Raw genomic sequence first — 27,715 nt, 5'->3', positions numbered from 1 at the left:
AGGTGACAAGGCAGGGGAGCCCGGCCCAGCCCCTCGGCCATCACCTCCAGCAGCTCCCAGTGGAGCCTGAACCCGCGTCGCCCTCTCTCGCCAGAGTTTAATAGCAGCGGCAGTGACACCGTCACTGGTTTCCACCTCGCTGATGCCCCCTGAGTCCATCGGCTGTGACCTTTGCACTTCGGCATCTCTTTGAACTTGCTCTCAAACGTGGAGCAACAAACATGTTTCTGTGCAGACTACAGAAGAGAGGAACTCACATATATATATGAAATATATATAATGGGCAGAAAAAGGAAAATGAGGAAAAAGGTTTTCAGTAAAGTAGAAATTTCTGTGAAAATCCCCAGTGCATTAAAAAAAAAAAAAAAAAAAAAAAAAACCCGTCGACAACCCTCGTGCATCGCCCGGCCTGACAACCCTCGTGCATCGCCCGGCCTGACGGTGAGCTGTCACACAGTAAATCCTACCCCACGAGGAACTGGAGGGATTACGTAAGCTCAACGACACACGCTCGGTCATGATCCCTCGCTTCCCCAAATACACCTAGAGTGTCACGAGACTGCGGCTCAGCTGGACTTCACACCCCCGGCGCTGGGCTTGGCGAGCGCCCTGCAGCTGGGTCTGCGTCCCTGGCCGCCCAGAGCCGCGGCATCGGGCGCAGGTCCTTAGGGCCCTGGCGTCCCCTGCTCTCTGCGGTGGCCTCGGATTTCTGCCATTGCAGACCAGGACGCGCAGCATTGAACAAGAATTCACCACCAGGAAGGAAGAGAAAACGGCTGCCCTGGGCTGTTCTAAGAAGACGCAGCGTGGGCTGAGCCGAGAGGACATGGATGCTCTGCTCGGAGGTGTGGACGGGAAGACACACACCATCGACAGAGGCCGGGCCTGTCCGTGGAACGAGAGGCGACGGACGGCCCCGTGTCCCCAAGGCCACGCAGGGCGAGAGAACTGGAGTCACGCGTCCCGAGGACAGACTGGCGAGGGATGGAAGGGGACAGCTGCCCAGGGGCGTCCCCAGGAAGCGAGGAGAAAGACTTCGCCCTGACACTGTCGACCAAGCTCAGGCGTGAGGATTGTATCTGCGATTGCGTAGGAAGAAGAGGTTCAATATGGAAAATGCAAAAACTACCTCTTTGTTCGAGCAATATGTACACGAAACTGAAAAAGTGAAAAGGTACAGATGAGCACAAAAATAAGTGTTGTTAACAATTTGCTGTATCGTTCCAGGAATTTTATATGTAAACGATGCATAAATATATCTTTTAAAAATAGGCTGATTTAAAAGTGCCACCAATTTTTAGGTTTAGTAGAAACTGTATTATGTTGATGAGTTTGTTTGGTTTTCAAGATGTACACCCACGACCTTTGAACTTGGGAGCCCCGGGTCATTCAAAGCTGGGCCTCTGCAGCTGTGACAAGTACCAGACTCCACCGCCTGCGCCTGAGGGCTGAGCTTGCTAAAAGAGTCTTCTATTACGTATTTTTAAAGTCGAGGTTACAGAATTTCTTGTAAATCATTGTGAAAGGGTCAAGAAATCCAGACATTTGTTTCTCTAATTTCCATTTAAAATCTGTTAATTTCATGTTAATATGACCATTAAGTTGTTAGCAAGCAAAACTGCGTTTAAAACAAAATCTTCAACCAGTTGTGGCCTCTATGCATTTAATCCTGGTTCAAGGTAAAACTTCATAACGTGGTGTTATTCATCGTATTAACCAACTGTAAAACAGACCTTTGAGCAGGCAAAGAATTTCAGGATGTATACAAATGCTGCCTAAAGAATTATGTCATTTGGAAAGTCGTGTGTCATTATGAAGAACTCGCTAAAAGGGTGTGCGAATGACCTTGAAGCAATGGCTCTGTCCTAGCACAGATGTCCTCTCCTCTCTGAGGACGAGCCTGCTCCGCCCTTCGCCAAACGCCTCGTGTCCACGGCGTGCACCACCGGCCAGCGCACCAGGTGACCCACTTGCTCCTGACGTTTGCCGTCCGCCCCCCTGCCGCAGCCAAAGCTCCAAGAAATCTCGACTCCCCTGCAGTCCTGCTCACGGCAGCCCCGGGGCCCAGGACCTTGCGGCCCATACGTCAGAGTCAAAAGTCTCTGTTAACGAATAGAAACAGGAAAGCAAAGGACTCACTGCCAGGGAAACATCCAGACTTCGCGTGACCTAAAGCTTATAAAGTTTGGGAGAGCTCTCTTCAGGAAAAAAAATTAAAGTATCTTACTTCTCAAATTTTACAAAAACACGAGACTATGAGAACACGTGTGCAGCCTGTTCCAGAGTGTGCGAGCGGCCTGACAGGTTAAGTTTCATGAGTTTCATGGTAATGAAAGCTAGAGTTTGAGGATCGCCACCATTTTGTGTTTTAGATAAATATTGATCTCAAAGGACATTAACTACTGCTACGTGGAAGAAGCGAGCTACACATGGGACGTTTGGTACGATGCCGTTTGGCAGAGGCTAAAGGCCACACCAAGGCCGCCTCTGGGGGACGGGGTTAAAGGTGCTGCTTCTTCCATTTCCTTATCTGTATTTCCCAAATCAAATAAATGAACAGGGGTTACAGTCGTCGTAAGAAAAAAATTGTATTTTTTAGTGATAAAAAACACATTCAATTACAGTTACACAGAGGTATTCTAATAGCGCTTTGCACTGATCACACCAAGTCGGCGTGAACTCACACAGCACAAGTCGTGTCTCAGTCACGTCATTTCCTTTCCTGAAGCCATCGGACCAGCATCAGGAAATGCAGTGACCTGGCATGTCTCCCTAGTGTCCAGCAATCCATTAAAGAAATGGTTTCACGACACGATGCCATGAAAACAAATGACATCCTACCAGTGGCCGACAGAAGTCTGTACCACCTTTAGAGGCGCCTGTAATTGAATCACTGTTTCCTCTCGGCCGTGAGCTTCGCCAGGGCAGGCATCGTTTTCCTGTACTGCGGTCAGCCTATCCCTGCTGTCCAGGGGGATTCAGCAAATGACAGACGCTCAGTAAGTATCCGATAGTGGCAAAAAATTTTATAGTTTAATTACATTTAACACAAGGCCTTGTTTGAGGTGAGCCGGGAGCAGCTGGCTCCCCAGTTCCTGGGGGACGAGGCGGGCTGCCCCTTAGCACCGGCCCCCGGAGTGGCACGTTGATGCGTGGTTTGGGGGGGGGGGCGGCTCGCAAATCCCCGACCCTTGTGGGGACCGCCTCCCCTCCCTGTGGGGACGGCCCCGCGCCCCCGGGAACCTTCTCCCCCCTCTCTCCTGGAGGTGCCTGCGACCGTGCGTCCCTCTCCCGCGCCAGATGCCTGCCCGCGCACCCTGCCTGCGCCGGCCTCCCAACCTGGCCCCGGAGGCCCCGTCTCCCGTCCCTCCAGTGTGCTTCCCACGCCACACCTGCATCTCTGATGACAGCTGTGGCACAGGAAGGGGCAGAGACGTCTAACCCAGCCCGGGGTCTGCTGTAAGACCTTCCTCAGGCCATTCCAAGTGAGGGACAAATCACAGGGACACCAGGGAGGCCCCCATTCGTGGCTCCCTGGTGCCTACGGAGAGGAGAAGCTGGGGACGCTTCCCCGAGAGTCACTCCTGGCCCCTTAACACTCATCTGAAAGATAATGCTCATGAATTTGTACAAAGGATGAAATAAGACGACAGATGTGCAAGCGTTTAAAAAATTAAGATATAAATTAAGTTAAATTTTGGAGATAAATTCTTTTTTGCATCCTCAGTAATAAAAACTGGCAATTTTTACCAATCTTAATTTTAAATGCTCAATTTTCCTAAACATAAGAAAATCTGAAAATACCTTTTATGGTGTCACACTCTTAGAAGTATCGGAACCTATTCATCTCGGCAGAATTGGAGCCTGGGGAGAGATTCCAACAGTGGCCAGGTAACCTCCAGCAAACAGCAAGCCAGGAGCACCCCAAGGGTGGGAGGGGTACCTCTGCCCCGCTCGGGCAAGCCCACGGTGCTCCGCCTGAGGCACCCCGACCCCGTCAGCGAGTGCTGGAGCTTTCAGTGAGGGGTGCGTGTGGCACACGCTCTTCACCCTGCAATGCTCCTGAGCTGATCCTTAGGGTGCTGACAGGAGGGGAGGAGCAGCTGGCTAGGGAGGAGAGAGGGAGGGACGGAGGGGGGAGGGAGAGAGGGAGGGAGGTCAGAGACGGCGCAGACCAGCAGACTGGGACGCCAGGCCCCGGACGTGCCAGCCCAGCGTCTCAGAGGCACCTCCGGGGCGTGAGCACAGCGACCGGCCCCACGCCCCCCTCTGCACCCCTCTGCTCTGGTGACGCTCGCGCCCCTTGAAACAAGGGAGACCTCCATCTTCTAACCGCCACTTACGGCCAAAGGGACTGAACTTGGACACAAGCTGTTAAAAAAAAAGACAATAGATGAAAGTTTTAGAAGACAGTAAACATTTACCGGGTTTTGAACAACAGTACTGTCCAGGATCACTTCCCCATCTCAAGATCCTAAACTTAATCGCACCTGTAAAGTCCCTGTGGCAGTGAGACAGTCACAGGGTCTGGGGATGAGGACGTGACGTCTTCGGGGGGCTGTTATTCGGCCTAACGTGGCGCTCTAAACTGGAGGCAGGTCTCCGAAACCCTGCCTCATGTCCCCACCTCCGCCGGGAATGAGACCACGCCCACGCCGCACGGCCAGCGTGCGGGCCACGTGAACTACGAGGGCCGCAGGGCGCGAGGCTCTGCCCCACACGCTGCAACCCCGGGCGCACGCTGCACGTCCCCCGCTGTCTCGCTGACCCTCGCCCTGACTGGGTTGCGGCTTCTCGCCCAGGGCGTCCGCCACCTCTCATCTCCTCCTTCAGACGGACACGTGCCGAGGATGCAGAAGAGGGGCTTTCAGTTAGTTTTAGCAAGACGCACCCTAACAAAACCAGTTTGGGGGAAACTCCACCCATTCAACAGATGAACAGAATTCGTTCAGGACGCTAGCTGACATTTTATCTTTCCCCTTTATCTGTGCGTCTCCAAGTACGTAACATACTGAATCTTTTGCAATCAACCCAAAGTATTCAGCAAGACTTTGCTGAGAATTTACTACTGCAAGGCCCAGTGCGACGAGGACAGGAGTGGCGGGCGGTGGGGGTGGCGCCAGGCAGCAGTCCTGGATTTGCACAGCCAAGTCTCACAGGGAGCGACTTGCAGGTCATCACGGCCAGAACTGGAGCTAAAAACGTGCCTCAGGTGGCAGGATGCTCCACGCGCCCAGCGAGCATCCAGACTACAGCTGCGAAGGAGCTGCAGGCTGGGGGCCCCTGAAAGACGGGGTGATCGGAACAGGCACAGCTATGCTCGCCACTGCACCGCCACCGCCTCCGCGGCACGGTTAAAAGGAGGTGTAACTTCTGGATAGAGAAAAGCAAGAGAGGAGGGACAGGTGACTGTGAGCAAAGCCACAGACCAGCTCAGCGGCGCCCAGCGCGCAGAGCGGGCCGGTCCTCGCAGCACGCACGGCAGGGTGGGCATCCAGAGTGCAACGGCGAGCGCGCGGCCCCCTCCCTCGGCACAGGGCCAAGTGCCGTCATCGAAGCCCCTCCCCACGCAGCAGGAGGAAGCAGAGCGACTCGCAGACAAAACCATTCACCTGAGAAGGGGGAGCAGACAGAGCGGCCGTCTCGAAGCCGGAGACGTCACGTGGGCTCCGCGTCCCGGTGTCATAAATGCAGACACGCCGCCCCTGATCGGCAGGAACACGTTCCCAGACCCCCAGCAGGTGCCCGAAACCGCAGGCAGCACTGGCCCCCAGACCCAGCATGTTTCTCCTATAAGTACACGCCTGTGATACAGCTCGACCTATAAACTGGGCAGAGCTAGAGGTCAGCAACAATAGCAACAGAACAGTTACGACAGCACGCTGTAATGACAGTCACGAGCCTGGCCTTGGGGCCCCATGAAGCGCAGCACGGGTGACGAGCACAGCACTGCGACAGCGAGACAGTCCCCCCGGTCACCGAGCTGGCCGCTCCGAGCCGGGCAGGCCGAGCGCGCTGCGTGGAGTCGCTGGGCAGAGCGGTGAGTCACGTCCTGGGTAAGACGGAGCAGGATTTCACCACAATACTCAGAAGGGCGTGGAATTTAAAACTTGAGAATTGTTTATTTCTGGGGTTTTCCATTTGATGTGTTCAAGCTGCGGTCGACTGAAACCGAAACCGGGAACGCAGGAGGGGGACCGCGGCTGCAGCGTGGCCTGAGCGCGAGGACCGAGGCGCGGGCGGCTCTGACGACAGGCCCTGGACGCTCCCTGCGGGGGAGCCGTGCTTCCCGGCCGTTCTGGAGGCGCCCAGCCCCGTGCCACCTGCCTCACGCACAGCAGGCCCGGTCAGCACCCCTCTGCGGACGCCATGCCCGTTTCACAGGAGAGGCCAGGAGGGCAGCCCACACCCCCCTGTCCCACGCACGGCCGCCTGTCACCATGCAAGAGCAGACTGTACAAACGAAACCAAGTCTTTTCTGGTTTCTACTTTCGTTTCTTGAAAAATAATGAAGTGAAAGTCCCAGAAGAGGCCGAAATGTAACAATGATCATTTGCTGAATAATCCGTGTGTTGAGTGACAGGTGACAAGCCGGCAGCGAGCGCGGAGGTGGACGGCCTTTACCTTTCCACGTCCCCCCGAGGCTCGCAGTCTCAGGAAGGGGCAGTTCCAGAGGTCAGAACGTCTTGGGGCAGACGCAGGGGTGTCGCGAAGACAGTCCTGGGTCAGGAAGGGCAGCTGCCGCAGGCCGACGCCGGGCCCCACGCGTCCTGTCATGTCCAGGAAGGCCCAGGGCGTCTGGGCCCGCGGCGTAGCGACCGCTGCCTTCTGACGCTGAGGAAATGAGTGGCTTCTCTATGAACACATTTGTTTCATTGGGTTTAAAGTTTCAATCACATTGTTTTCTCTGTCGACCAACGCAGAAATTCCCAGACTCCGTGGCTCCTCCGCACTATTTCTCAGGGGTTTTCACAGCGCCCCCGGCCAAAGGAACGTCTCGGGGTTCAGTTAAGTCAAGTCCGAGCAATGTGATCAATATGTGTGTCCTTTCAACAGAGTAGCTGTTTGGAAAAACAACGCCCATCAATTAAAAGCACTATGATCACTTTGCCCCGAAAGGACCGCTGTCCCTGGCGGGAGGGACGTGCGGCCGGCTGGGCACTGGGACCGTGGACCAGGCTGCACGCCGCCTGCGTTCCCGGGTCCGCGTGGGTCACTGCGTTCCGTCGCAGCAGCAGCTGAAATCGTTTCATGAAGATGTCACGGAGCAGAACGGGGTGCAGCACGTCCGAAGACGGAACTGTGAACCCCCTCGAGCTGGGGCTTGGCACAGGCGACACTGTGCTCCGCCCTGGAACTTTGAAATGCCCCGTGGAGCCCCGCGCGTCGGAGGGCGCTGAGGGACACAGTGTGGGGACCGTGATGGCCCGAGAGCTCAGCTACGGACGTGAACTCTCAGAAAAGTCAGCCACGTGCGAGTCCTCCACCGTCTGAACGGCTGTTTGGTCGTGGGGGACGGGGGCCCCTCTGGAGGGAGACTGGAGGAGCAGGCAGCAGTCGAGGGGCCAGGCCCAGCCGTGCGGGGACCCTGCCACCGCCCGCGGTCTGCCCTGCCCGGCTCGGGGCGGTCGGTCACTCACGTGAGGTTTCTCACAGAGTCAGTGTCTCCCACTGAGAAAAGTGCTACTTCTCGTCCACTTCATCCTTCCGTGTAAGAAACAACGTGAAGTGGTAAAAAGAGAATGAGATTTAGAGGCAACTGGAGGGGCCTGTCGCCCCCACACGCCGAGGACCCGGGGCAGGTTACGGGGCCCCCGCTGCCTGATAACTGTGTGGAACACCCGAATAAAGGGAAGCTCTCGAGTCAACATGCTGAGAACCCCCGCTGCCAAGCGCAGCTCCGGCTCAATCCCCGACACTCCACAGGGCAGGTGCGGGGTGCAGCCCGGGACCCCCCCTTCAGCGAGCGCCCCCCACCCCGCCCCTGCCCCAGGGACGGACGCAGTTCAGGCAGATCACAAGCTGCGCCACCTCAGCAGAAGACGTGCTTAGCTTGCAGACGCATTTTCACCCCAGTCACAGTCTAAGGTAGACGGGACTGGCGGTGTCCCCACTGGCAGGGATGGCAGAGGCAGCCCAGTCCCGGTGGGCTCAGAGGCTGCGATGACATTGGACACGCCATCCGCACGTGTCCATGCACTGACCTGTGCATTCCGTGAGGAAAGCAAGATACTGATTCTCATATCTCTGGTACTTAACAAAGCTTAAACGTTTAATTAAAAAAATCTAATTTTTGAATATACGGAAATAGCTAATATTTCAAATAAAGCACATTGTGAAAATTTTTGATTTTTTTCTCAATCAACAAAAGTCCTGTCAAGGTCTACAGCCAGGCCACCCTGAACAAGCCCGATCCCGTCTGATCTCAGAAGCTAAGCAGGGTCCAGACTGGTTAGTGCTTGGATGGGAGACCACCTAGGAAGACCAGGTGCTGTAGATGCAAAAAATAAATAGATAGATAGATAAATGAATAAAAAAGGCCTGCCAAAACGACCCCTTCCCCCCCCTCCGCAAAAAACAATCCTGGGCTACAGTTTTCACAGAGCAGAAACTTCCTTGTTTCCCAGGAGCTGAGCTGAAAGCGACAGTCCCACCACGGGGGAAGGAGCACGAGGTCACCCGGCCCACCCTGGAACGCAACGCCCACTTGCCACATGGTCACTGGTCTACCTGGACGCGGGCCAGGCTGTGCACAGGAGGCCCACGCCTGGGGTGGACTGGCCTCGGTTCGGCTGACTCGGAGCCTAATTCCATGAAAGAAATTAAAATTTTACTGTTTTCTTATGAACCTGAGAGGCTGAATACACAAACAGACCATGCCAGACTACATGTAAACACAGGACTTCGATGCACAGCCTGCAGCAGCCTACCCAGGAGACCCAGGCCCTTTCCCTGCAAAAAAGCTTCCAGGAAGCCAGGTTTCATCCAACTTGCAGGCGGCCAGATTGCTCTCTCCAGTGACAATCCGGGATGCTAAACAATAACCTCTGTGACAGTCAGCCTCGGATATCCAGGATTTGACAGCTTCCCCGCCTCCAACTTGGTAACAACCGCAGAAGGCCAAAAACGCACCCCTAGCCAGGTGCCTCACTCTACTTCCCCAGCCTGTAGCTTCCACTTGCCAGCAGCCTCCAATGGGGCACACCGAAGACTTCTCTTTTTTCCACTAAAAGCTTTCCCACGGTCAGCCTGCCTTTCAGTTCCTGCCCAAATGCAAACGACGGTGTTTGACTCCATCTCTATAGCAAGCACAGAATAAACAGCCTTTGCTTTTCTGATCCGGTTGGTCTTCATTTATTTCTGCAAACCTATGCAATAGAAACTATCACTAAGAGTAATATTTCATGAAAAAGTTAATAGCCAACAATTGTCGAGCCCTTATCATGAACCATGCACTACATTAAATGTTTTTACATGCACTAATTTAATTTCGCAGTACATATAATAATGCCTTCTGAAATTAGTACAATATTCATTTTACAGAAGAGGGAACTGAAGCTGAGAGATGTTAATTAACTTCACATACAGGTAGGTAAAGAGCAGTTCAGCGAGGATTAAAATAAAGATGATTCGATTCCAAAGAGGATAACTTTACCCACTCTACTAGATTCAACTCAGAATATGCAGACAGCTGCATGCTTTAACTGCTTTCATATGAAAATAGAAAAGAACACAAAATTAACACTATGTTTCCATCTCGTGACAGGTAACTTCGTGTGACAATAGAGGAAGAGAATTCGGAATTCATTTATAGCAACCTTCTCTTGTAGATTATGTAAGTGAGCCTTTGGGGGTGAAGGTACCTTGCCCAACATTGTGTACCTACTTAACAGATAAGGCAAGACTGAAGCCAGGATCTTCTGATTCCCTGCCCAGATAGCCAAGCGGTGCCTTGGAAGACAAGACATTTGCGCGGGGAGATTTATAACCTCAAGGAGCCTTTAAGCCACGTATAATCTAGCATAGTCCAAATACATATTGCATAGCATGGCTGAACACTTCTCTTTTGTGGGGAAAATGAGCTACATGTTGAGAGGCCGCTGAAATTCAACAAATATTTGAGTGCTAACCATGTACAGGCACTGTTTCAGACACTTGAGCTTCATCAGTGAACAAAAGAAAAAACCCTATCTCACTGGTTCCTCTAGTGGGAGGAAGCAAACGTCAGGCAGCAGCTCCATGAAGCAGGCAGATTCTGTAACGTGTCATCACCACTGCGAGTTTTTCCCGAGTACGAATGCGCTTCCACGCCTGCTGGTTCCACCCACGGGCCGTATCGCTTCACTGTCAGGTCAGCATGCTGCATGCCGCAGCCTCCCTGTCAGCCTTGCTCCTCCACATCATCATGGTTAACGCTTATAATCGGTTTCGCGAACAGGGACAAGGGATTCCTGCTCTATCTGCAAGTGGATGTAAACTTGGAAATCAGTACCTACAGATTTACATAAACACCGTTCTCTGCCCAGGAAAGCTGCATTCTGTGACTAAACCTGTTTTCTGAGTATTTTTGTCACGTGCCCCCACCCCACAGGACTTCCAACAGCCTTTGTACTTGTCTTGCATTGTCTACTTTTATGGTATCAATATAATAAATAGGCTCTTCCCACGTTTTCAGGATACGGTCGCACCCAGGGACTTGTTTAGTCCCAGGATGTTTTCTTGCAGCCCTGCAGTCTCCTTTTGGTCCAAATGGGTGGCTCTCAGGCCTGCTGCACAGTTATCATTCTGGGACTTACCTTCACTGCTTTGCTGAATGGGTTCGATTGTTCGTAAAGCCAACCTGCTCTAGTTTCTTAGATAACTCCCTTGTTTTGCCAGCCCGCGTGCTCAAGTAACACCCTGAAAAAGAGTATTTGGAGATAGCTTTCTCAGTGTATGTTTAATTTCCTTTTTCATTCCATCCCTGTACTTCACGGATGGTTGTGCTTGGTATAGGATTTCAACTTCAAAGTCATTTTCCCGTGGAATCCGACGGCATTGCTTGTCTCCTAACATCCAGTCCTCTTGACAAGAAGCCAGCCTATTCTCACTCCTTTATGGAAGACCTGTGTTTGCTCCTGGAAGCCTTCAGAATTGTCTCTTTATTCTTGCTAGCCTTAAATTTCATGAAATACCTACATGTAGACTTTTCCTTTTCCTGCTCAGTACTCAGTAGGTCTTACACATTTGCACACTCACATCTCCCTTCAGTTCTGAATTTTTTTTCTTGTAAGTTTCACCCAACCATTTTTCTCTGTTCTTACTTTCCAGAACTTCTATGATGTTGAAAACCTCGATCAATATTGTATGACTTATCTTTCTTCTCACATTTTTTGTCCCTGACTACTGTTCCCTACTTTCCTTTTTTCCTCTTATCTTGTAGTAATGCAAATAGAGCCTATGAACTGACTGTACAGGCAGTGAGACGGAAATGAGTGGTAAAAGTTGGGGAAAAAAAATCTTCCTTTACCCTTAAAGTTCTCCTGGCTAGACAAATACTCAAACTGACATGAGACAGATTAGCAGGAGAAAAAACAATGACAGTTTAGTAACAGGTGTACCTCCTGCATACATAGGAAAGACCCAGGAACACTGAGTAACTCTCCAAATGGTAGAAGCCATCCCCTTAAATAGCACCTTCGACTAACGACAAAACGTTGGGGGTGGACATCGTTATAGGAGGCTGCCAGGAAAGGCACAGTAACAGGGGAACTGTTGTCACACAGATTTAAGTTCGGGCCTTCTCCGCCTTCCCCGTGCCAAGGCAGGCCGGCCCAGCACAGTGACCGAGACACCCTTAGAGATGGGCCTGTCGCTTACAGATGCAAGCGTTCTCTACAAAGTTAACTTCTCTTTGCTTTTCGGATTTGCTCCCTGTCTGTGGTTTCTTAAAATTAACCAGCCTAAAATAGTCTATATCCCAAAGAGGCATATTTTGGGGTGGCAAACGCTCCTCCCTTCCATGTAGTTGAATGCTGGCCCACTGGCGGCGTGCAGCCGAGGACGGCGAGTCCACGCCCACTCTGCCGTCTGAAAACACCGAAGGGCGAGGTGACAACGCGGCCGTCCCGGGCAGTCCCACGCGCCACCCCGGGCCCCCGTCCGGCCGGAAGCGCTGCGGCTCCCAGGACTCCGGTCGTCTAGGAGGATGCTCCGGACGCTGACGGAGGTGAGTTCATGCCTCTCTTGCCGAAACGACAGCCAAGTGGCACGAACGTGTCAAACTGTCCGCGATTCAAAGGGACACCCGGAGCACTGCAGGCGGCACACACGTGGCCGCGCGCTGTCCCTCTGCGTGATCCCGAGGCCGCCGGGCCGCGGCGCCCGCTTCCCGGCCCCGCTCCCCGGCCCCGCTCCCGGCCTCGCTCCGCGGCGCCGCGGCCCGGCCCGGCCGGCCGCTCCGGAGCCCCCGGGCTGCGCACCTGGCTCCCGCGGCGCCGCGAGGCCCGTCCGCGGCCGCACCGCCCCCGCCGCCCGCGCCGCCAATCGCCGGCCTCGCACCTGCGGGCGGCGCGCCCCGCCCACCGCGGCGTCCCCGCGTCCCCGCGTCCCCGCGTCGGCCCGCGCGCCAGGGGCGGAAGCGGCGCCCCGAGCGCCCCGGCCCGGCTCGGCCCGGCCCGTCGCTCGGCCGCGGCTTCCGGGCGCCGCGACCCCCGACCCCGACCCCGACCCCCGACCCCCGACCCCGCGGGCCGGCCCCGCCGCGGAAGGCGCGGCCGCGCTCCATGCCGGTGTGGTGCTGCCGCTGCTCGCTGCCCGCGCACTTCAGGTGACTCCGCCGCCGGGGCCGGGCGGGGCGCGCGCGCGGGGCCTGGGCCGGGCGGCGGCTCCTCTCCCCTCCCCGGCGCCCGCTCGCCCCGGGGCCCAGCTCGGGCGCAGGGTCGCGGGGCGCCCCGTCCGGGCTGGCGTCTTCGAGAACCGCGGCGACCTCGGCTCCCGGGGCGGGGACGGGGACGGGGGCGGGGGCGGGGGACGGGGAGCGGGGGGCCCGGGCGCCGGCTCGCTGGCCGCCGGGGCCGGGTTCGCGGCTGGATCGGGCCGGCGCGGCGCGGCCGCACCCCCGTGACGCGGGGCGCGCGCGGGCGCGGGGGCGGCTGCGGCGCGGGCGCGGCGGGCGTGCCGCAGGCTCGGGTCGTGGCCGGTAACCCCGGCCTCGTCAGCTGCGACGCGCTCACCGCGACCTCTGCAGTTGGAGTCCGTGCGTAGAATCGAAGTGGCCCACGAACTCGGATGTAAAGAAAGATACAGCACTGTTTTCACGAAACTTAACCAAAATCTAATTTCTTCAATTACGCGTAGAAGCAACAAATCACAGTACTGTTTGTCACAGAGCTGCGGCAGCTCTTCCACACCAGGACCGGGCCAGGAGCCTCCGCCAGGGAAAGGTGCTGACCCGCTTTATCGCGGCGTCTGGAACCGAACCCGCAACACCTGGAGGCGTGCCTGTAAAACACGTCACAAGTTTACCATGTAAACTGTTTTAATATATTGGTTTCCTTTATGCGTTTAGTAATATTAAAGAAGACGTCCGGAGGCTTCACCGAATCGCAGAAAGGGTGCCAGGCATAGGGAAGGTTCAGAACCCCTGCCGGGGTAGAGAACCGCGGGCCAGGCCTGCCCAGCCTCTCGGTTCCATGGGCAGCTCTAAATTCTGGATATTTCGTAAAATGGTTTTATGTAATAAACTGCTGGATTTTAAGTTCTGGGCAAATTTGCATGTTAGCTGTTTGACAGACAGTAGGTTGGCCAGCATCAGATACACTTTGGAGGGTTTTAGAAAACAGGCCTTGCTAGTGCAAACTCGTTAAACTGAAGCTTCTGAGAAAATAACAGCCTTTTGACACCTTGGGTACAGCTGAACTCGTAGGAACACAGCCAGAGATTCATAGCCATTCAGGTGGTGAGTACCATATGCTCACCTCATTGTACAGAGGTTTGGAGGAGGGGCAGAAATCAAAGGACTTGCTATATTTTCATCTTGGGGGATAAAAGAAAACAAGCCTGCTAGCCAAAAGATAAAGATTGGGATTAATAAACCATGTTTTCATTGTGAAAACAGCTATGTTTAAACGTTTTTTAATAAAACATTTGATATTTAAAACAGGCCCTTTAGAAAGAAGTTTATAATTTACTAATACTTCTCTTTTGAGCACATGGCATTAGGAACACATTTTAAACCGGTTGTGACAACATCTACATTTCAGATCTTGTCTAATATCTGAAGGGATAGTATTGTGAGGCAGTTGCCCACTAGCTTCCCGAGGGAGAAGGCCCCACACTTCCTGTTCTGGAAGATGCGCAGTGTGGCTGGCTTCCTCTGGGACTTCAGAACCTCCTTCCTAAGGTCACACTTCCGGAGACTACACAAAGTCAGATAGTAAGCACTGCATTTCAGTTTGGTCTTTGGAAGACGCGTGGCCAGATCTGGGAAAGTCTTTTTATTATCTATGTGTTATGCTTGTGCCATCTTTTTAAATTTATTTTGAGACTTTGGAATATAATGTTTCAAAGGGAAAGATGGAAAGCCTCTAAAATCATCTTAAATTTCAGGGTTTTTTAACTTGATGCTTAACAGTAGGATAACTGTCTTTTCATATATGTAAAGTATTTCCTAAAATGTAATTATATATATTTCCCAATCAATCAGCGTCCCAAATAAAGTAGATTTTTTTACTCAAATACTTTTTAAAATAGAAGAACTCATCAAATTGGATATCTAAAGTGGAAATTTACACTGTTCATGGGCCTGTGATTTAGTATGCATATGCTGTAAAACGTGTATAACAATACTAAATTTATAACTTAGTCTCTGAATTTTTTAGAAAGAATATTTACTAGTAGGCCTGTGTTTCATTGTTGCCTGATGTAAAACCAGTGAACCATATTTTTGTTTTTCGTTTGTTTCTCTTGATTCAGTTTTTCATATTTGTGTTAAAGCAGTATTAAATTTATCAAATACCATGCAAGCTTATAGCAGTACTATAGGTTATATACAGATTATTACACATAACTTATACCAGTGACTAGTAGAAAATCAAAACACATTGCCTGTATGATACAGAGAATTTAGATAAGCTGAAACTTTGGTTCTACCTATTCCACTTGAGTCTTGGGATAGACTAGAGTTAAGCTGTTTGAGGTCCACACACACAAAAACACCTACTAGATGTAATAAATGAATTCAGCAATACGGCACAGTACAAGATGAGCATGCAAAAATCAATCGTATTTTATGCATTAAGAATGCATAATCTGGAAATGACATCGACAGAACAATTCCATTTATACTAGCATCAAAAAGACTGAAATAGGAATAATTTTAACAGAAGAAACGCAAAACTATAATATTGACTGTTGAATGTAATTGAAAAATATATATATAAAAAAAAATGTGAGACTTGTATGCTTAAAACTACAAAACATTGAGAGAGTAATTAAAGGCCTAAATAAGTGAAAAGGAATCCCATGTGTATGGACTGAAAATCATAATATTCTTAAGACAGCAGATTTCTTAAATTGATCTACAAAGTCAGTGCAATCCAGTCAAAATGCTAGCAGTCTTTTTTTCAGAAAAGCGTAGGGAATTGCACAGAACCCAGAATAGCCAAGACAGTCTCGAGAAAGAACAGAGTTGGAGGATCCTCACTTCCACGGTTCAGAATTTATTACAAAGAAACAAATTAACACTGTGATGCTAACATAAAGGTAAACAGAATGAGTGGAAGGGAATTGAATGACCAAAATAAATCTTTACGTAATTCATGGTCACTTGGTTTTCCATGGGATCCCAAGACAAAGGAGAAATAGCAGCCTCCTCAGCCAGTGGTGCCAGGACAGATGGGCGTGCACAGGCAAAACAGTGCCGTGGGGCTCCCGCCTCACACCAGAGAACTAACGCAGTAGATGAGATGCCGAAAGTAAGAACCAGAACCATTAAACTTATGGAAGAAAACACTGGAGTAAATTTTCGTGACTTGGGATTAGGCAGTAGTTTCTTAGGCATGACAACAAAAGCACAGCAACAAAAGAAGAAAATTAATTGGACTTGATCATAATTTAAAACTTTTGTGAAGTGAAAGGGCAGCCCACAGGATGGGAGAAAATATTTGCCATCATGTATCTGAAAAGGGACGTGAATCCAGAATATATAAAGAATTTTTAAAGCTCAACAATAGAAAGACAGCCTAATTTGAAAGTGGCAGAGGATTTGACTATATCTCCAAAGAAGATATAGCCCGTGAGCACGTAAAAGGGTGTTTAACATTGTCCATTATTGCAGGAGCGGTCAGAATGCTAAAACTAATTCCTAGAGAGGTGGTTGGGGAAGAAGGGAGATTGGGAACCAGTGTTAGGGTCTTTCCACGTTTCAGCATCTCTTTGGGAATTAATAAATGTATGAACCTCACTCCTTTTACCAAAATGCATGTTATAAGTACGGTAACTTTTCCTTAAAATATGTGACTTTTTTTCTAAATATACAGGCTTTAATGCACTCCCTTTTTTATTGAGAGAAAAGGAAAAAAGAGAAACTACCTATTCCTTGGAGATCTCAGAGAATTATAAAAATCTCTAATACAGTACTACAGTTTTGGTTATTAAAGATAGCTTCGTCTTTAGAATTTGTCTTACACAGAACTTGCCTATGAAGCACTTGAGACATTAGCAGCTATTTAAGATTTCAGAGTGGTCTAGGTTGACATGTAGCTAAGCTATTAATTTGAAAGCATTAATCAGAAGGATTTTCTTTGCTCTGCATATGAACTATTGACTATATTATGGCCTAAATAAAATCTGAGTAAAGAGATTTTTCTTTAAAGGCTAAACTGACTAGATATCTCTTATGTTTTTGTTCCATGTTTGTTTGGTTTTTAAAAGAAACTATAGTGACACTGAAACCGAAGGAGAGATTTTTAATTCCTTCGTGCAATATTTTGGTGATAATTTGGGGCGAAAAGTTAAAGCGATGCCATTAGTCGAAGAGACTTCCTTACTTGAAGATTCATCAGTGACTTTACCTGTGGTAATAATAGGTAAGTTACTGCATTTTACCTCTTAAATTTGTTATGGTCCTTACTACTTCTATAAATGTACAGTTACGTAACTCAAGTTCTTAGGATTGTATTGAAGAGGTATTGTTAGGTTCGATACGTTAAAGCAACCAATAATCAAATCTTTGGAGAGACAAATTGGTTTATCTGATATTAGGTCCTAGTTAAAATGAAACACCCTTTGATTAAAGAACTGATACTACGTTATTTTAAAATACCGGCTATCGATCAGTTGCATATGACAGCGTCGCGGTGATGACGACAACCAGTGTTGCTGGCGCCCTCCTCACACAGGGCATTCTGGGTGCCTCGTTGGGTGAGGCCTTACCGCAGGACAGCCGTCCAGTGCAGTGCAGTTCCGTGACCAGGGCTCGGTGACGAACATCACAGTGCTCTGCAGTGATGTTTAGAATTTCCTTAACCACAACATTTCTGTGATTTATCCGTTGTACCACCTCAACAGGTAGGCATATAAGAAATTAAAAACTAAGCTCTTAATAAAACCTGATTTCTTTAGAATTGTAAAAGCTTTCGATTGTGTTAGTGCATGTGTTTACCTGCCATGTGTATCTTCCATCTGATAGTCAAACTCACACAAGGTTGGCAAGTACTGTAGTGTGAAGCCAGCCTGAGGAAAGAAATAAGGGACGGAACGTACCTTGATGGCATACAGCCTCCGCGGTTTCTTTGAGAGTCTGTTTCACAGTAAGTGCAAAGGAGAGAGAAGTCCTCCCCTCTCCCTGGCATGTGGGAGAGTCGGTGAAAGAAGGAAAGGAAGGAAGGAAGCAAGGTAGTCCTACACTGGAGTCACCTCTAGGGAAGAGGCTAGAGACGACACCTTTTGCCCTCGTCCTCCTCCTGGATGTCTCGGAGGCCATACTCGTGTCCCATGGTCCAGCTTCTAGCCACCCTTATGTTCCATCCTGGCTACCTTCCAACCAGGAACCGCTGCTTTTAGCTCGGGGCTAGGAAATCTGGAAGGAAGAACTACCTTCATTTTACCTGCCCGCCTCAGTCTCCCAGTCTCCTCGTCCTGTTTGCCCCAGCTGGCTGATGGGCGGCACTGCCAGCCCGAGCATACGTAACGAGCTAATATCCTCAACATATGCATTGGTTTTCTATTATATGGGTGTTTCACAGGTTAGTCACTTATTGACATCTTGTTTGCTTCCAGTTTTTGAGTTATGAGTACAGATGCTATAAACAATGTGCAGGTTTCTGTATGTTCACTAAATTTTCAGCTCCTTTGGGTAAATACCTAGGAGTGTGATTGCTGAATCATATAAGACAATGTTTAGCTTTTTAAGAAAACTACCAGTCTTCCAAAGTGGCTGTATCACCGTGCATTCCCAGCAGTTAACGAGAGTTCCTGTTGCTCCACAGCCTCGTCAGCACTTGGTATTGTTGTGGGTTTTAGCCGTTCTGCTGGTGTGCAGTGTTACCTCATTTTGCAGTTCTGTAATGACATATGATGCTGAGCATCTTTTCATGTGCATATTTGCCATCTGTGTGTCTTTGAGGTGTGTTCAGATCTTTTGCCTGCTTTTGATTGGGTGTCTTCTTATGGTTGAGATTTAAGAGTTCTTTGTATATGTTAGAAACGAGTATGTTATCAAATACATGTTTTGCAAATATTTTCTCCCAGTCTGCGACTTCTCTTCATTCTCTTAACATTCTCTTAATAAACTTTCCAAAGTCCTGCTTATCAAGTTTTTTCTTTCATGGATCCTGCTTTTGGTGCTATATCTAAAAACTCACTACCAAACCAAAGGTCACCTAGATTTTTCTCCTATGTTGTCTTCTAGAAGTTTGATAATTTTGTTTCTTATGTTTAGTTAGGTCTGTGCTCTGTTATAACTTTTGTAAAAGATGTAAGGTCATTGTCTGGCTTCACATTTTGCACGTGTGTGTGCACTTGCTTCAGTACCATTTGTCGAAGAGACTGACTCCACAGGCTCCCCTTTTCTCCTTCGTCGAAAATAAGTTGACTACATTTGTGAGAATCTGTCTCTGGGCTTTCTGTTCTGTTCCATTGATCTGTCTGTTCTTTAGTCTTTTTGATTCAAGGAAATCAGCTCTTTGCCTCAGATCTTAACTCCCACTATTTGTCATTTGTTTATCATTTTTAAAAAGGCAAATGATTTATTTTCCTTGTCTTTTGACTTTTGTGTCATGCTTAAAGGCTTCCCACTCCAGCAATTTAAGTAGAAGTATTACCTACTTTCCTAATAGTCTTTATGGTTTTACTTCTCATATTTACATCTGTGAGCTTATCTGGGTCAAGATGTTAGGCAAGGAAGAGGATTTTTCTCCTATGACTAGCAGTTGTCCCAGTTGAATTAACTTTTTGATGGATGTGGATAATAAAGAAGTGGCAACCCAGACTAAAGGGACCACAGAAATGGAAGCAGTTCACCAGAGTTCAACACAAAGTCCAGTTTGATTTTAGTTAAAACATATCAAACATAGAAAGGTAGTAATCGGAGATAGGGCTAGACCGATGGTTGAGATCGGAACATGGAGAGCACTGGAATACAGCAGGCAACATGCTGAAGATCATGTTGCCATAAGTCAAGAAGGGATGGTGTTTAAAAGGAGAAGACACCTCAACGGGACTCATGAATTGCTCATGAACGCCTTGATTATGTTACTAGTGGTCTTCCAGGTGGAGTGGAGAAGTAGCATGTGGACACGTGGGATGTATTTTTGGGGAAGAGGTCAACCTAGGGAGTCTAACTTTGGGAGCCAGTAGCACAGAGCTGAAGTTCTGAGGACATGAGGCTCCCGTAAGAACATGGGAGTGAAGACACAAGTCAGAATCTTGTGAATACTTGGTTTTAAGAGTTTAGAGAAGTTAAGAATTGGTGAGGGAGAAAAGCCCAGGAATCGGATTGAGATACATGACACCCTTCTTTTTTTTAAATAGGAAATGGACCCTCAGGGATCTGCCTTTCTTACATGTTATCAGGCTACAGACCATATTTATCATCAGAAGCAATACATCCTAATACAATCTTACACAGTAAATTAGAAGAAGCAAGACATCTTTCCATTGTTGATCAGGTATTATTTCTTACATGTCAATCCTTTCAATTTTTTTTTTATTCTGAAACAAGATTAATTTTCTACTTATATGAGCACTGTTTCCTAGTTGAATATCCTCTTCTAAATGAGACTATCATTTTTCAGATTAGTAAATATATTAGTAAATACTAGTAAATGTATTTTCCTGAATCGATAGAAGCAGAATTCCCAACTGATTTCCCGATAAAAGTTTACTAGGTGCTCTGTGCTAATGTAAGTTTGGGAAGTGCTGCTTTTACAACTTCAGCGTCACTGTAGACATATTAAGGCATCCTCAAGGCATCTTCAAGTTTTGCAGTTAAAGGATCCAATTAGATTTGTTTGACTGAAGACTCTATTACGGTCTCAGGGAACATCAGTGTTCTCCAGCACTCGGGAAAGGCTGGGTCAGTGTGAGGGCCTTCACTTAAGTTGTGATAGCTGCTTTTTAGTGTTGTTTCTTTCCCCCCAAACTATGCCTTTTTTTTTTTTCCTTTCTGTTTAAAATTTCATTCAGGACTTAGAATACCTGTCTGAGGGCCTTGAGGGCCGGTCGTCCAATCCCGTCGCAGTGCTTTTCGACACGCTGCTTCATCCCGATGCTGACTTCGGGTACGACTACCCCTCTGTGCTGCACTGGAAATTAGAGCGCCATCATTACATCCCTCACCTGGTCCTTGGGAAAGGCCCACCTGGCGGAGCTTGGCACGTGAGTCTGTTCTTTGCAGCGTTTCAGCATGGGTGACTTACTACAGGGCATCTCGATGGCACCATCTGATTCTTAAATATTGAGATAATACGTGATATTCCTGAATTTTTACCAGGAAATTTTAATCCCGTTTAATTACTAGAAGTTAGGTCAAATTTGACAACTGATAGTCTGAGACTAAGCATTTCTCTATACTATTTTATGAGAATTATATAGAAAATATTTCAAGAATACTTTGCATATTAAAAAGTTTTTAATTTATTCACTTCAGAGATGATAGACTCTCACACAGTGTTTCATAGTCATATCCACTATTTTCCAACATTTTCAAGGTCTTCAGTGAAAAACATGCCATGAAAGCAAGCCGCGTCCGCCCGCGCGGGGCTGGACATGCAGGCGCGCGCTCGGCGCAGGGCGGAGGCCGTGAGCTCCGGGCCGGCTGCGGCCTGCGGGTTCGCCCTGAGCGCCCTTTCCCTGACTTCCAGAGAGCTGCTTCCTCTCTGCCTCTTCTCAAGCCACTGAGCCAGTCCTGAGGGCCATGCCCTCATGACCTCATCTTAGGCCTAAGGACCTCAGAGAAAAGGGCATCAATCAGGGTTGGATTTCCGTGATTTCGTACTTAAACCTACACATTTCATCCGCATTTATGCTCCGTCTTCGTTCCTTATCCCGTGTTCTAGCGGAAGAGGCATCACTCCCAAGGCCGACCTTCCAGCCGCGTTCTGGATGCCCATCTTCTCGAGGACGTTGCTCTTCTTGTACCTTCAGTTTCTCCGCCAGCTTATATTCATCAGTCTGTAAACACGCTCAAATTATTTTCTACCATTAAAAAATTCTTCTGTGCCAGCTGATCTGTCCCCTTTCGTTTCATAGCCGGCATCTTGAAATAGTTCCCTACAACCTTCTTTCCGTGCCTTTGCCGCCTCCTCTTCGGTCCCCTCACTCCTGCTCTGTCACTGTTTTTCCCCTGGAACTTCTCTTTTTGAAGATCAGTAACTTCCTTTTTGCTCAGTTTGACAGAGTCTCAAATTTTATCTTTCCTGACCTCTGCAACACGTGACGCTGTCGACCGCCACTCTTAGATCCTTCGTCTCTTCGTTTTGCTCCCTGTTCGGTCATTCTCAGTTACCCTGTGGACTCGCGTTCTTAAAAACTGTGCTTCTGTACTCTGCTCTGTCCCAAGCCAAGGTCTTTAACTTTCTCTTGTCCCTGGGTTAACTCGCACTTCAGTGACTTGCACGTGAATGCTCCTTGGTTCCAAAACCGGAGTCTCTGGCCCAGATTGCCTGTCTTGGAGCCACTTGGACGCATTCCTTCCGGTAGTCCACAGGTGCTTTCAAACTCAACTGCCTAAAACTAAGCAGCTTTATCATTCAGGTCCTGCCATTTCCTTAGCATAGAATGACACTAATGTGGGTCCTCACGCTTCCAGATGAGATGCTTGTGGCTCCAGTTAACTTCTGAAACGTAACAGATTCTTAACAGCCCCCCTTCTGATGATCCCAGCTTTTCATCTTAGCCCCAATCCTAGGATCAGGCCCAGCCTGCCTCAAAGCAGTGGCAGCTCGCTGCGTCCTCCGCCTGTGGTCTATGCACTGTCATGAATAATAGGCTCCGTAAGGCCTAGCACATAGTAAGTGTTCTTAAAATGCTGGCCAGTAACAATAAGTCCTGTTCGCAGTGCTGGGCTGTACAGAAACAGGGCAAGAGTTAAGAGAGAAACAGCTGGTTGAACGAGATCACCTGTCACTGGGACAGGTGCTGCTGGCCCTTGGCTACCCTTTGTGCTGAGCGGCGCAGACGCGAGCAGGACATGGAAGCTGGAAGGGCTCGCGTCCGCGAAGGCAGCTCTCTGAAGCGGGGAGTGTATCTCCGCCAGCCGCCCGGTGCTTTGCCCAGTTCTAGGAGATGCGCGCTGTAGCCAGACCCGCTTGGACTTGACCATTATAATCGATGGGGGTGGGGGGGCACTTCTGCCGCCATTAAAAAACCTATTAATGTTAATATGGGAAGGCATCCACAGTATGGAAATTAATGAACATTTTTCCTTTTGTTTAAAAAGTGAAAATATCTATTTGTTTCTTTAACGTGAAATTCTACATCTTATGTTGATTACAGGCAAAGCTATCAACATCGTGTAGGTATTGGGTAACGTAAATTTGTTTTATAAATGTATAACCATATGAAAGAAGTATAGAAACACTAAATGATGAAAGTAACATTTGAAAGTTTACTGGGATGAACTTTTGAGAGGTAATTTACACAACCATTTAGGCTTTTGAGCTGTACTTATCCAGACTCTTCTAAATGAGTTAGGTTCCGTTCAAAAAAGAATCCATGTTCACTGCTTAAGTGTTTTTTTTATTGTACATTTTGTATTCAAATAGAATATGGAAGGCTCCATGTTGACAATCAGCTTTGGGAATTGGATGGAGCTACCTGGACTTAAATTTAAAGACTGGATGTCTAGTAAACGAAGGTAAAGATCAAACTATTAAAATTCTTTGGTGTGCCATGGGAAGAATGTCAGCAGATTTCAAAATATTTGTGATCCTGTCCTACATGAATAACAAATGAGCATGTCTGCCCAATAAAAAGCCTCTCTGCAGCAGTGACCAAGCCAGTCCCCACTTAGAGACGTTGTAAGTGGAGCACAGAGGTGAGTGAGGGCTTGTGCGGGGACCGGGTTCCTCTGTGCTTCTGATGACGGGTTCACTCCGTCCTGTTAAACCACTCTGTTGCGTTACTTTCTCAGCCACCCACATGTCCTCTCCACATTCACCTATGTTTTGAGTGGACAGAGAACTTCACGTGTGTGGATCTCATACACATAGCTAAAGTGCTCGACTTTCAGAGTAGAAGAGTGTGCATGATTACTAATCGAGAATGATGGAATAATCTGTGATGTGATTCGCCCCTTGGGTATAGAGGTAAATATAGAATGAGAAAGTAGGAGTAACAGAAGAATTTCAGCTTGGAAGAATATGTTTATCTACTTTGGGAGAACTCAAAGTTTTAAAAGAGAAGTCTGAAGAGCCCTGTCATTTTCAAGGATAGTAAACGTCAAACTAGATAGGAATCACTACCAGAGAAGCTACGCTAACTTGGCTGCACATAGAAACGGTAAGTGGCAGCAGCAGGTTACGTAACGTTCGTCAGGACCAGGCTGCAACATCCAGACCGTGACTTCCTGCCGCACAGAAACCATGTTAACAAACCGTGTTAATCCACAGCAGTTTCCCTGGAGAAGATTTAAGGAGAGCAAATTTAGACCAGTGGGTAGATTGAGATTTAATCTCTCCAATATTCCTTTTGGGTTTTTAAAAAAGGTATTTTATATGGGCTTGAAATGTAAAGTTACAAAATCAGGCAAGTTGGACAAGTTCTTGATTTCATAAGCAAGTGAAGTTGCTCAACAGTCATCCCTTTGAGACGTGGGTAAGAAAGGAAAGCTTTATGTAGCAGAAGAGTTCCTCTTTCTAAATTGGGGATATTGTGTATAGAATACATGAAAAGGAATCTTTTGTTAAGTATTAACTTTAGTTCCCCTTGGCATAGTATTAAGACTCTTAATACTATTAAGCAACTTACTAAAAACTGTCGAGAGGTACACAGTATCTTTAAGAAGTGTATGTATGGTAGTTAGACCTGTAATAACGCAACAATTCTGACCTAAATAATTTTGCCTGTATGTATAGTTATAGATAATTATATTTGTGAGACTATAAAATCGTTTAATTTTCATATATCCATATTTAAATACCTTTATTTAATAAAAGCTTACGAAATAAGAGGCAGCTAATCCGAACAGCTACTATGTAAGACATCAGAGAAACAAAGATGCATTAAATACAGTCTCGACCCTCATGGGGCTTCCCCTTCTTAACTAAAGAGAAAAATTTACTTTCTTCGTAAACTGTTAGGATCATTTCCAGCTCAGACAGTTCAGGGGAATTAAAAAGCTGTAGCCGCTTCCTGGATGGAGCGGCAGAAACCCGTCCTCACAGGTGTCTTCCCTTTCCCTCGGCCAGGAACCTCAAAGCGGACCGGGTTCTGCCGGAGGAGGTGGCTCGCTACTATAAACACTATGTGAAAGCCATGGGTCTTCAGAAGAATTTCAGGGAGAATATGCACATTACCTCTGTGTCGAGACTCTGCAGAGATCCAGACGGCAGCGACGGTCCGGACAGAGACATCGCGGCACAGTGTCTGCAGATCGAGAAGTCAAAGTTCACCAAGAGAAACTGGGAGATCCGGGGCTACCAGCGGGTGGCAGATGGTTCCCACGCTCCGTTCTGCCTCTTTGCTGAGAACGTCGCCCTGGCGACCGGAACGCTGGACTCTCCTGCACACCTGCAGATCGAAGGCGAAGACTTCCCTTTCGTGTTTCATTCGATGCCCGAGTTCGGAGCGGCTGTGAGCAGAGGCAAGTTGCGCGGCAGAGTGGACCCAGTGTTGATTGTGGGTTCTGGGCTGACTGCAGCTGACGCCGTGCTGTGTGCTTACAACAGCAACATCCCCGTGATTCACGCATTTCGCAGACGAGTGACGGATCCGAGTTTAATTTTCAAACAGCTTCCCAAAAAGCTTTATCCCGAATACCATAAAGTGTATCACATGATGTGCACTCAGTCCTACTCTGCAGACTCAAATCTTTTATCTGATTACACCAGTTTTCCTGAGCACCATGTGCTTTCCTTTAAGTCGGACATGAAATGCATTCTTCAGAGCGTCTCTGGATTGAAGAAAATATTTAAACTGTCTGCAGCAGCAGTGCTGATAGGTTCTCATCCCAACCTGTCTTTTCTGAAGGAGCAGGGCTGTTACCTGGGCCATGACTCAAGCCAGCCAATCACGTGTAAGGGGAACCCTGTGGAAATAGACCCATATACCTACGAGTGTGTTCAAGAAGCACACCTTTTTGCATTGGGTCCTTTAGTCGGTGACAATTTCGTTCGATTTTTAAAGGGAGGGGCACTGGGTGTTACACGCTGTTTAGCTACAAGACAGAAAAAAAAGCATTTATTTGTTGAAAGAGGAGATGGGGTAGCTTAAAGCAGCTTTACAAGTCATTTACATGGACAGTTCACCATTAAAGATTTTTAATAGTGTTTCTGCAGTGTACTGGATTGAATTTTCTGGACTTGAATTAACGGGAAGAGAGCTTCAAGCTATACTGATTGTTTTTTAAAGTTACAGACTTGGTGTTCTGATTTATACTGTAATGTAGCAAAGGTGTTGCTGTCTGCCAGATGGAAACACTGCCGATTTGGTATACTTTATGCCCTCACTTAACTAAAACATTCTTTTCTTCCAAGAGGTACTTTTTGTGATCATTTTTGGTTATTTGTTATGATTGATTCCAAAGTATTACAGCCTAAACCTATAAAACCGCACAGTCATTAGGCCAGAAATTGTCCCTACTACGCACTGGGTCACCTTGCTTCTCGAAGGGCGGGCCAAAGACCAGCCTCGGCTTCATCTGTAGTTGTTAGAGGTGTAGACTCTCAGACCCCACCACAGACTTGCGGAATCAGAAACCACATCTTAACGAGATTGTCAAGGAAGAGGTGGTGCTGCTTAAGTAGGAGACACACTGGCCTAAAAGAAAATGGGATGCGACGGGTTACGCTGGAAGTGGGGCGGGGAGAGAAGGCATTTAACTCAGGTTTTATTTATTCTGAAATGACCAATTGTATAACTCTAACTTATTACCAAATATGATCTTTTAAAAATATTTTTTTATTGTTGAAAACTTGACAGATACTTCATATTCTTAGCTTCTAATAATTTAAAAATGGTCCAATAACATTGGCAAACAGATAGCCAGGAGCTTGTCAAGATATTTTCTGGAGATTTATTCTCTACTTAATTAGCATAACACTTCATATTACTTGCCAATCAATAAATGTGACTGGAATTACCCATCTCTTTGTGAATACTGAGTTAATTTCTGTCACTGAAACTAAGGTTTGGGGGCATAAGTACTTCTACTATTGTAATACTATTTGGATATTGCCAGAATTACTAAAGATTAATACTGAAAATCAGGTTAAAACATTTCTATTCCCAAGATTAGTTGGAAATTTGTCATAGATGACATAGCATCTCATTCTACGGTTATTTATTGAACTGTATGATCTATCTTGACTTATACTTATTTAGATATACTTAATATCTCTATTTTCATACAAATCCTCAGAACTTTTAGGTAGACAACTTTCCTGAAGTTCTCCATGGCAAACTGATTTTCTCATTCTCTTGCTTGCTTACTCGCTCTCGGTAGAATTTCATCTGGAATGTGTTTTTGAACATCTAATTCTATTTTTCTTTGTATTAAAAAATGGACTAAAGGGTACATATTTTTCTGTCCAGCTTTTTGCAGTGTTATGTTTACAGGATCATAATTCACCTTAAAATGGAATTGTTTAGAATATACTTGTCTCTACAACTAGCTGTTTCAGATATACTGATCAATTCTTATATTCTTGATAACTGTCATGTCTGGTTAAGTTAAACGATTTTAGAAATGATATGATTCAGTTTTAGTTTATTATAATGTTAACTTTTTTCAGGTTAATTTCACACCTACTGGAAATGGTATAACACCCTCTGACTACACTGCACTGAGCACCCTTTGCTTGCCTGTTCTTTTGATCTCTGAATTAGCTGGACTGGATGTTTTTTCTTAATGTCACCTTTAAACTGAAAATGACATCATTATAAAGATGGTTTCCAGGCTAGGGAAGGACAGAACTGTTGATATCCCCTGTGTCTCAACAGTTTGCTCCTACCCATCCAATAGTATTTATGTAATGAGATTATTCACCAAAAAAAAAAAAAAAAAAAAAAAAAA

General features: G+C 47.7%; 1 protein-coding gene and 2 pseudogenes across 4 annotated transcripts; 2 read left to right on the top strand and 1 right to left on the bottom strand.

Moving 5' to 3' along the window:
* Positions 1 to 40: 40 nt before the first annotated feature.
* On the bottom strand, positions 41 to 12,234 carry LOC118612039 (annotated as a pseudogene).
* Positions 8,382 to 8,500, top strand: LOC118612300 (annotated as a pseudogene).
* OSGIN2 (oxidative stress induced growth inhibitor family member 2) lies at positions 12,119 to 27,715 on the top strand. Of its 4 annotated transcripts, none has more exons than XM_016138665.2 (6): positions 12,119 to 12,208; positions 16,915 to 17,069; positions 20,014 to 20,150; positions 20,668 to 20,859; positions 23,247 to 23,338; positions 24,891 to 27,715. In XM_016138665.2, exons 2-6 carry the CDS (start codon positions 17,003 to 17,005, stop codon positions 25,912 to 25,914), a joined length of 1,512 nt encoding a protein of 503 aa, XP_015994151.1. In that variant the 5' UTR covers positions 12,119 to 12,208; positions 16,915 to 17,002; the 3' UTR covers positions 25,915 to 27,715. The 4 variants fall into 4 exon arrangements, with proteins under 4 accessions (XP_015994151.1, XP_015994126.1, XP_015994141.1 ...); XM_016138640.2 differs by lacking the exon at positions 12,119 to 12,208 and adding an exon at positions 12,668 to 12,808; XM_016138655.2 differs by lacking the exon at positions 12,119 to 12,208 and adding an exon at positions 13,170 to 13,509.

The sequence above is a fragment of the Rousettus aegyptiacus genome, unplaced genomic scaffold (assembly GCF_014176215.1).
Source record: "Rousettus aegyptiacus isolate mRouAeg1 unplaced genomic scaffold, mRouAeg1.p scaffold_m13_p_15, whole genome shotgun sequence".
Taxonomy (NCBI): Eukaryota; Metazoa; Chordata; class Mammalia; order Chiroptera; family Pteropodidae; genus Rousettus; species Rousettus aegyptiacus.
The sequence above is the reverse complement of the archived record's forward strand: the minus strand, read 5'-3'. Positions and strand labels throughout refer to the sequence as shown.

Coding starts and splice junctions, on each gene's coding strand:
- OSGIN2 (XM_016138640.2), top strand. CDS start 12,765: ATGCCGGTGTGGTGCTGCCGCTGCTCGCTGCCCGCGCACTTCAG. Junction 17,070..20,013: donor TTTACCTGTGGTAATAATAG/GTAAGTTACTGC, acceptor TTTTTTAAATAG/GAAATGGACCCTCAGGGATC. Junction 20,151..20,667: donor ATCTTTCCATTGTTGATCAG/GTATTATTTCTT, acceptor AATTTCATTCAG/GACTTAGAATACCTGTCTGA.